The sequence below is a fragment of the Cebus imitator genome, unplaced genomic scaffold, assembly GCF_001604975.1.
Source record: "Cebus imitator isolate Cc_AM_T3 unplaced genomic scaffold, Cebus_imitator-1.0 Scaffold864, whole genome shotgun sequence".
Taxonomy (NCBI): Eukaryota; Metazoa; Chordata; class Mammalia; order Primates; family Cebidae; genus Cebus; species Cebus imitator.
This window is the reverse complement of record NW_016108179.1, coordinates 228,184-238,496: the sequence shown is the minus strand read 5'-3', so window position 1 is coordinate 238,496 and position 10,313 is coordinate 228,184. Positions and strand designations below refer to the sequence as shown.

Sequence of the window (10,313 nt, the reverse complement as noted above, 5' to 3'; positions counted from 1 at the left end):
CCAAAGTTCTGAATTACATACAGATGTGAGCTACTGTGCCCGACCTTATTCTTTTGAAATGAAAATCAGGGGATCCTAACACCTGAGGGTTGGAGGCTCATAGATGAAAAGCTCTTGCTAGTCCCACCCATGAAAAATTGTTAAAAATTTACATAATTTCATCCATATGGGGCGGGACGCTATGACCACCTGGATGGACCATGTGTTTAGAGGTAAAGGCCTGGCAACCACAATAAAAAGGTCACTTAGGACTGTGAACTTTCCTCTCAAAATTACCATGTGGTGTAGGGCTGAAGGCCCCACAGGGTCGTGGGGTGTGCCTTATGCTGTGCTGAGGCGCAGGATCTGAGAAATAAAGAGACAGGACACAGAAGTACAAGGAAATGCAGCTGGGCTCGAGGGGCCACAAATGTCCAGAAGCGTGAGTGTTTATTGTGTATAGATTAGGGGGCAGGGCAGTGAGTGAAATCATCTTTAAGGATAATGATAAGGTCTTGAGCAATAAAACAAGGGGTCCACCCCCATTAGGTCACGTAGGCTAGGAGGTGGACAGTGCACAGCAAGGAGCCCATTCCCATCAAGGCAAGGGCCGTGTGCAGTAAGAGGGTGCAGTGTGCAATACTTCTATCTATGGGCAAACTACTTCTAAGATTTATGGGGGGATGCTTTAAGTCACACAGGAGTGACAGAGCTGTCAGGGTTACCGCCACCTGCTGGCAGCTTCCAATGAGTTCTATGGGAAGATGCTTTTCGAGCAGCACAGTAGCAAGAGCTGATAAAGTTCACAGTCACCAAGGTGGATTGCCAATTTGAGGGCAGCCTTCCACAAGAACTGGAGCAAGGTCCTACAACTCCTTTATCAGGAGGAGTGGCTCTTGCCCCAAGCCTGCCATACAGCGGGTGTCTTTACGATACTGAATGCTGCCGCCTGGGCCATGGATTCTTGTCCTGGTATAACTGTTTTTTCCTTAAATCATGCTCTGCACTGTGTCTTCTCCAGGCATTCCTACGATTATAAGCTGCTTATTTCTTAATTCATGCTCTGTACTGTGTCCACTCTAGGCATTCCTTCGATTATGGACTAAGATATAATTATATATGTAGGGAAATATTCTTTAGGCACTCATATTATCAACTATTTTATGATTATATAGAGAGGATTATATAAAGGGAGACTTCAAGCCCTAATTCTACAAACTAATATATGATTATATAAAGGATTATATAAAAGGAAATAGCGGAGTAGTAACACTATAAACTGAGATATTCTTCAAGCCCTAACTGTGCCAGGGTTCTGCTTAGGTCTCTTTCCTCAGTGCCTACATGGGGGGTTACCCACAATGGAGGCAAACAAAACAAAGGTCCCCTCCTTTATTAACCTCAGTCCAGTGGCGAGGAACGTATCCTGGTGAGGACTGGCAAATTCACTGCACACAAAGGCCCTCCTTCCAGGTTTTTAAGTACCTTTTAGTTTCTGTAGACGCCTTTACGGAATGGGTAGAGGCTTTCCCCACCAGAAAAGAGAAAGCTACAGGAGTGGCCAAGGCACTGCCAAAAGAGTTCATAACAGGATTTGGCCTCCCCTGCTCCTTCCGGAGCGACAGAGGGCCCTGTTTTCTTGCAACTATGACCCAATAGATAGCCCAAGCTTTGGAAATTAAATTTCATCTCCACTCCTCATGGAGGCCACACTCCTCACGCAAGGTTAATGGGACTAATCAAACTTTAAGGCAGACCCTGGCGAAACTGTGCCAGGGAACTTCTGGATCTTGGTATACTCTGTTGCCTATAGCCCTCATGAGAATACATGTGGCACCCAAAGAAAAGACAAAACTTCATCCGTTTGAAAAGACTTCTGGGAGACCCTTCCTTACCTTAGACCTGTTAATCAAACCAGAAACCCAGTCTAATTTACAATATATTCAAAATCTAAGCCAGGGGGCAGGCGCGGTGATTCACAGCTGCACTCTTATCACTTTGGGAGACCAGGGGGCAGATCACATGAGGTCAGGAGTTCGAGGCCAGACTGAGCAACATGGTAAAACCCTTGTAATACAAAAATGCCCCGGGTGTGTTGACACGGGCCTTAAATCCCAGCTACTCGGGTGGCTGAGGCAGGAGAATCGCTTGAACCTGGGAGACGAAGTTTACAATGAGCTGAGATTGCACTTCTGCACTCCGGCCTGGGCCACAGAGGGACACTCTGCTGGAAACAAACAAGCAAAAACAACAACAACAACAACAAAAAGCCGAAAAACACTAAGCCCTGTACAACAGGCTATCCAGGAATACAGCAACACAGTGCTGCCCTCACCTGGACAAGTGAAAAACATCCCCCAAATCCTGCCTGGAGACAGGGTCCTATTAAAAACTTGAAAGGCTCCCCAGCAGATCAACTTCTTCCTAAATGGAAGGGACCTTAGTAAGTACTACTAACCACCCCAATGGCTGTCAAGCTGCAAGGAATAGCCAGTGAGGTTTACACGACCAGAATTAAACTTTGCAATAAGCCTTTACAGGAACCAGAGGAAGCTACTAATTACACCCGCCAGTCCATAGAGGCTCTAAGGCTTCTATTCAAGAACACAATTCCAGATAAAGCCAATCTGGAAGACAAGCAACATCTTCGTTTTCTTGGCACGTGCCTGCCATACTCTAATGGCTTTTAGAGATACTGGCCTGTCTGCTGGGGAAGTAATTAACCATAGTGTTAGTCTATTAAACTTAACTCACCGCTGGGTGCAGTGGCTCGCCCCATAATACCAGCACTTGGGGAGGCTGAGGCAGGTGGATCACCTGAGGTCAGGAGTTTTGACACCAGCCTGACCAACATGGTAAAACGCCGTCTCTACTAAAAACACAAAATTAGCCAGGCGTGGTGGTGCATGTCTGTAATCCCAGCTACTTCAGAGGCTGAGGTAGGAGAATCACTTGAACCCAGGAGGCAGAGGTTGCAATGAGGCGAGTTTATACCACTGCGCTCCAGCCTTGGCAACAAGAGCAAAATTACATCTCGAAAATACAATTTTGAAAAAATAACTCAACCTTGTTGACTTTGCGTAACTACCAAAAGTTGGGGATATGCCAGACCTGGGCATTTAGACGACTGGCCTGGCATCCCAGCACATCTCCATGGACAAACTCATTGGGCCAAAAAATAGGGATGTCAGGCCCAACGGTCAACAAAAAGGGATTTTATTGGGTCAGGTCCTAAGTTACTTATCAACAGCAGTTCAAATGTCCCAAACAGAAAAAAAAAAAAAATGCTTTCTTACATCACTTTTATTCATAGCAATTCCCTTTCTGCCTTTATAATAATCATGCCAGTGCTGCCACTTTCGTAGAACTCCAGGAGAGACAGTGTAGCTGAAACTTTGTCACTGGGTCACCTATCTGAGTCAATAGCTCTGCAGGAAATAAACTAATAAGCGGACACCTCACCCAGGAAACCAATTTTTTTGCTCTAAGATGTCCCTGGACTGGCGCCACCTCTATTTCCTGTCAACAGAGCTACAACCTCTAGGTTTTGCTGAGGCCATCCTCTCACAGAAAGCCCTTATTCACCTTCTCTCAATATATCTCCCAGGGACTGTCAACATATCCTATCGAAAGATAACTGCCTTGCAGTCGAACCCTAAAGGAGGAGCTTTAATTAAAGAAGGTATTAATGCTGCTGCCCAGCTCTAGCATTCATTAATCGTCCCCGTAACCACTGCCAACTTGGCTGCACATAACCTTCACTTACAGACACCAAACAGGAGACCCCTTTTATAGGCCCTCCACTGCTTTCACCACTTTAATGCAAAATATTTTGCAGCAGAAATTTCATCATCAAACAAATTTTGGAGGTTTGCGGATCTTCGGCATATCTATAATTACCCACTATGGAAGGGGCGATGCTCGATCGCTTAGGTTTCCCTTATCTAACTTTCACATGAGCTAACACATCTCTCCCTTTCCCCATGTACCAGCATAGCAAGATTCGGCTCCCAGCAAGACCCTGTATTCCCTTAAGTTGACTACTGCCCTCTCTATTGGGATTATCATGGTCAGCTACGGGAGGTAGAGCCTCGACATCCAGCATAACCTGTTTTAGGAGATGACGGTGGCCCTCCCACAAACGGCAGAGGGCCTCCCTACACTTCAACAGCAGCTGGACTCCCTAGCCTTTATAGTCCTACAAAACCAAAAAGCCGTCAATCTCACAGCCGGTCAAAGAAAAACATGTTTGTGTCTGAAAGATGAATGCTCTTTTTACGTCAATCAGTCTGGTTTAGTCCAAGAAAACATCAGAAATGTCATCACCAAGGCAAACAAAATTAACACTTTAGGAACTTCCATGGGAACTGGAAGCATTAGCTATTGTCTGCTCTGCTCCCTTTAACAGTGTCAGTTGTTAACATGCTTTTAGTTTTGACTTTTGGTCCCACTGTGTTTAAAATGCTGATTTCCTAGTCTCTTGCTTACAGCTTCTCCAGGTCCATATGATGATGGTTTTGCAAGGCTTTCAACCTTGGGCTGCTAATGAGCTATCTCATGTCTTGCCCACAGTCCTGTGAACAACGTGGTTCATACCCCGTTGGATCAGGCAGGAAGAGACTTTAGGGCCCAGGCTAAGCAGGGAGAATACCCCACTCAGCAGGAAACAGCTTTAGAAGAACATTGAGTGGCCTAAAACAACACAAGTGTATTATCCACAGTTCTGCAAGTCAAGACCAGGAAGGCTCAACCAGCCTGTCTGCTGAGTGTCTCCCAACGCCAACTCAAAATGGGCCGGCTGGGTGCTAATGTGGAGACTGTGGAATAATCCACTTCTGAGCTTATTCAGACTATTACTCATTTAGATCTAGTTGCTTAAGGTGGTAGGAGTGTGGTTCCCATTTTTTGGCTGGCTGTCATCCAAGGACTGCTCTAAATGCCTAGAGTCACCCTACAACTTCTCGGGAGCACTGCTTTATCCTCAGAGAGGGCCTGCTGTGTCACATCCTTCTTGTGCTTTGACTCTTAGCTCTTCTTCTGCTCCTGGGTGAGGAAAATGCTCTGCTTTTCGAGGATTCCCCTGCCAGGTCTGGCCCACCCACACCACATTCGTGTCTCAAGGTTAAGTGACTTGAGACCTTAATTCTCCTGCAAAATCCCACCATAGCAGTATTAGGATTAGTGACTGAGTATACAGGAGATGGGAATCTGGGGGATCAGACTACAGCTGTCTCAGTCAGCTCCAGCTGCTATCACAGAATGCCACAGACTGGGTGGCTTCATCATCAGGCATTTCTTTCTCAGGGTTATGGACACCAGAAGTCCAAGATCAGGGTGCCAGCATGCTCAAATTCTGATGAGGGTCCTCTTCCTGGCTTGCAGTCAGCCACCTTGCCATATCCTCACATGTTGAAGAGGCATGGAAGAAAAAATTCTCTTTTCTCTAATTAGGACGTTAATCTAATCACAGGGACCCAACCATCATGACCACATCAAAACCTAATTACCTCCCAAACAGTCTACCTCCAAATATCATCCCATTGGAGTCAGGGTTTCATTGTCTGAATCCTCAGAGAACACAAATATTTAGTCTGTTCATAATGCCTACCTACTACAAAAGGCAGAAGTGGAGAGCTGCATCCCTGGTACCCATGCCTGGAATAGCAGCTCCTGCCATATTAATAAACCCTGGTGGATCATGTGAGAAGATGTTATCTCATTGGCATTGGCCGTTTTCCACTCTCTCTTCGTGGACATTGTGAGTAAAGGTAGCATCTGGAAACTAAATGAAGAGGTTGATATGTGAGGTAAGTGTATTATGGTAACCCCACAGGTATATCCCTCTAATTCTCAGTTTCTAGGGAATTATCTCATAAAGCAGGAGGATATATCAAGTGGCGATCTGAGACCTCTCAAATTGAGGCCCAGAAAGATAATACACCAAAATCACCTTCTTCCCCACTTGACCTTCTTCCCTACTCATGTATACGGAAAACAAGTAGGAAAGTACAGCTAATAAACAAACATGCATAGATTCCTGGTACTCAGGCATGTAATACCCTCTGCTTCTGTGTTAATGAGCCCTGGTAGAACAGTTGACAAGACATTATCAGGTACTGGTTGCCCATTTTCCATCTTCTCTTCATGGACATTGTGAGTGAAGGTAGCATCTAGACATTGTGAGTGGAGGTAGCATCTGGAAACCAAATGAAGAGGCTGAACTGTGAGGAAAGTTCATTATATCAATACCACAGTTATATCCATCTGATGCTCAGTTTCTAGGAAGTTATCACATAAAGCCAGAGGATATACCAGGTGGCTCACAAATTCAGCTCACAAAAGACACGGCATTCAAACCGCGTTCTTTCATTTATAACACTGCAAGCATGTGGAAACCAAGTAGGATAGTACAACTAGTAAACAAACCTATACTGATCCCTGGTACAAACATACACTGATCTCCTGCCAAATTAATAAGTCCTGGTGTGACAGTTGACAAGATGTTATCAGGTGCTGGTTGACCATTATTTGTCTTCCCTTCCTGGACATTGTGAGTTACAGTAGCATCTGGAAACTAAATGAAGTGGATGAGCTGTGAGGTAAGTGCCTTATGTCAGCCATATGGGTGTGCCCCTCTGATGCTCAATATCTAGGAAATTATCTCATAAAGAAGGAGTACATACCAGGTAACAATCTGAGAACCCTCAAATTGAGGCCAGAAAAAATAATACAACAAAACCACCTTCTTCCCTCATGACACTATGCATACATATGGAAACCAAGTAAGATAGTACAAATAGTAAACAAACTTACACTGATTCCTGATAGTAATGGATGAAATACCAGCTGCTGCCATATTAATAAGGCCTACTGGGACAGTTGAGAAGACATTATCGGGTGCTTGTTGGCTATTTTTTGTCTTCTCTTCACCGGACATTGTGAGTGAAGGTAGCGTCTGGAAATGAAATGAAGAGATAAAGCTTTGAGGTAAGTGCATTATGTTAACCCCACAGGTATGGTCCTCTGATGCTCGGTTCCTAGAAAACGATTTCATAAAGCCGGAGAGGATATACCAGGTGGCGATTTGAGTACACTCAAATGCAGCTCATGAAAGGTAATACAACACAATCACCTTCTCCCATTCAGGACACTAGGCATGCCTATGAAAACCAAGTAGGACAGTACAACTTATAAGCAAACATACACTGATCCCTGGTACTCATGGCTGGAATACCAGCTGTTACCAAATAAGTAAGCCCTGGTAGAACAGTTGACAAGATGTTATTAGATGGTAGTTGGTTATTTTCCATCCTCTCTTCAAAGATATTGTGAGTGATGGTAGCATCTGAAAACCAAATGAAAAGATTGAGCTCTGAGCTAAGTGTATTATGTCAACCCCTCAAGTATATCCCTCTGATGCTTAAGGCCTAGGAAATTATCCCATAAAGCAGGAGGGGGATACATCTGAGACACCTCAAATTGAGCTCATGAAAGATAATACAATAAAACCACCTCTTTCCCTTTATGACACTGTGCATTCATATGGAAAACCACTAGGACAGTACAACTAGTAAACAAACATATACTGATCACTGATACTCATGCCCAGAATACCAGCTACTGCCCAATAAATAACCACTGGTTGAACAGTTGACAATACGTTATTAGGTTGAGGTTGGTCATTTTCCACCTTCTCTTCATGGATATTGTGAGTGACGGTAGAATCTGGAAACCAAATGAAGAGGTTGAGCTGTGAGGAAAGTGCATTATGTCAGCCCCACAGGTATGTCCCTCTGATGCTCAACTTCCAAGAAATTATTGCATAAAGCAGGAGGACATGACAGTCCGCAATCTGAGACCCCTCAAATTGAGCTCAAGAAAGATAATACAACAAAACCTCCATCTCCCCTTCACAACAATATGCATGCACATGGAAACTAAGTAGGAAAATACAACTTTTAAGTGAACATACACAGATCATTGGTACTCATGGATGGAATACCAGCTCCTGCCATATTAATAAGCCCTGGTGGAGCAACTGACAAGATGTTATCAGATTGGGGTTGCCCGTTTTTCCATCTTCTCTTCAGGGACATTGTAAGTGGCTGTAGCATCTGGAAACCAAATGAAGAGATTGAGCTGTGAGGTAAAAGTATTATGCTAACTCCACAGGCATATTCTTCTGATGCTCAGTTTCTAAGAAATTATCTCGGGGCCGGTTCCTGCGTGCTGCGTGCGCTCCCGGGTGGGCCATGGGGCGCCGGTCGCGGTGCCGGAGGCTCCAGCAGCAACAGCGGCCTGAGGGCGCGGAGGACGGCGCTGAGGGCGGCGGAAAGCGCGGCGAGGTGGGTTGGGAAGGAGGGTACCTCGAGATCGTCAAGGAGAACAAGCTGTTCCAGCACTACTACCAGGAGCTCAAGATCGTGCCCGAGGGCGAGTGGGACCAGTTCATGTGCCCTCAGGGAGCCCCTCCCGGCCACTTTAAGAATTACTGGTTACAAAAGCCATGCAAAAGAGATTCTCCATTGCTTAAAGAACAAATATTTCAAGGAATTGGAGGACCTGGAGGTGGATGGTCAGAAAGTTGAAGTTCCACAGCCCCTGAGTTGGTATCCTGAAGAACTTGCCTGGCACACTAATTTAAGTCTAAAAATCTTGAGAAAATCGCCACAGTTGGAAAAGTTTCATCAGTTTCTAGTTAGTGAAACGGAATCTGGAAATATCAGTCGTCAGGAAGCTATTAGCATGATCCCACCACTGCTGCTCAACGTCCAGTCTCATCATAAGATCTTAGCTATGTGTGCAGCACCTGGCTCAAAGACCACACAGTTAATTGAAATGCTACATGCCGACATGAATGTCCCCTTTCCAGAGGGGTTTGTTATTGCGAATGATGTTGACAACAAGTGCTGCTACCTGCTCGTCCATCAAGCCAAGAGGCTGAGCAGCCCCTGCATCATGGTGGTTAACCATGAGGCCTCCAGCATACCCAGGCTCCAGATAGATGTGGGCGGCAGGAAAGAGATCCTCTTCTATGATCGAATTTTATGTGATGTCCCTTGCAGTGGAGACGGCACTATGAGAAAAAACATTGATGTTTGGAAAAAGTGGATCACTTTAAATAGCTTGCAGCTACATGGCTTACAGCTGCGGATCGTAACACGCGGGACTGAATAGCTGGCTGAAGGTGGAAGGATGGTGTATTCCACGTGTTCACTAAACCCTATTGAGGATGAAGCAGTCATAGCACCTTTACTTGAAAAAAGTGAAGGTGCTTTGGAGCTTGCTGATGTGTCTAATGAACTGCCAGGGCTGAAGTGGATGCCGGGAATCACTCAGTGGAAGGTAATGACAAAAGATGGGCAGTGGTTTACAGACTGGGACGCTGTTCCTCACAGCAGACACACCCAGATCCGACCTACCATGTTCCCTCTGAAGGACCCAGAAAAGCTACGGGCCATGCATCTGGAGCGATGCCTTAGGATATTACCCCATCATCAGAATACTGGAGGGTTCTTTGTGGCAGTATTGGTGAAAAAATCTTCAATGCCATGGAACAAACGTCAACCAAAGCTGCAGGGTAAATCTGCAGAGACCAGAGGAAGCACCCAGGTGAGCCCTGCAGATCCCACAGAAGGGAAACCCACAGATCCCTCTAAGCTGGAAAGTATGTCAGTCACAAGAACTGGTGACACAGAAATAGCTCATGCAACTGAGGATTTAGAGAATAATGGCAATAGGAAAAATGGCGTGTGTCGTCTTCCTCCATCAAAGAAAATGAAGTTATTCGGATTTAAAGAAGACCGGTTTGTATTCATTCCTGAAGGTGACCCATTGTTTCCACCTATTGAGAAATTTTATGCTTTGGACCCTTCATTCTCAAGGATGAATTTGTTAACTCGGACGACAGAAGGGAAGAAAAGGCAGCTCTACATGGTTTCTAAGGAGCTACGGAACGTGTGCTGAATAACAGTGAGAGGATGAAGGTGCCAACGGCACAGACGCTGGCTGCTGATTGGGGATGCGTGTGGCTTTTCTCAGCTGCTTAGATTTCATTTGGAGCAGACGCTGGCATCTGCCCTCCCCCCCTGTAGCATTGGCTGCAGGTCCCTGAGCCTGCCCTGCAGAGCTGTTAGCCGGCACGGGGCTGAGTGCTTCCAACCAGAGTCTTGAATCTGGTGGCTGGTGTCTTTTTTTTTGCCCCATTCCCACAGCTGGGTGAGCCTCAGTGTCGTTCTCACAGCTCGTCCTCCTGGGCAGAGTAGGTACCAAGGGCCTGGAGGCTACAAGTGTTGCCCCCACCCTTGGGATTTGTCCTTTGAGACACTTCCCTT

At 45.7% G+C, this 10,313-nt stretch overlaps 1 protein-coding gene across 1 annotated transcript; it reads left to right on the top strand.

Annotated features, from left to right (window-relative positions):
* Window positions 1-8,231: 8,231 nt before the first annotated feature.
* Window positions 8,232-10,028, top strand: LOC108297968 (RNA cytosine C(5)-methyltransferase NSUN2-like). Its single transcript, XM_037735638.1, is given in 3 exon segments — window positions 8,232-8,431; window positions 8,433-9,937; window positions 9,940-10,028. Coding segments are annotated over 3 exon segments (1,794 nt in total).
* The last annotated feature ends 285 nt before the right edge of the window (window positions 10,029-10,313 follow it).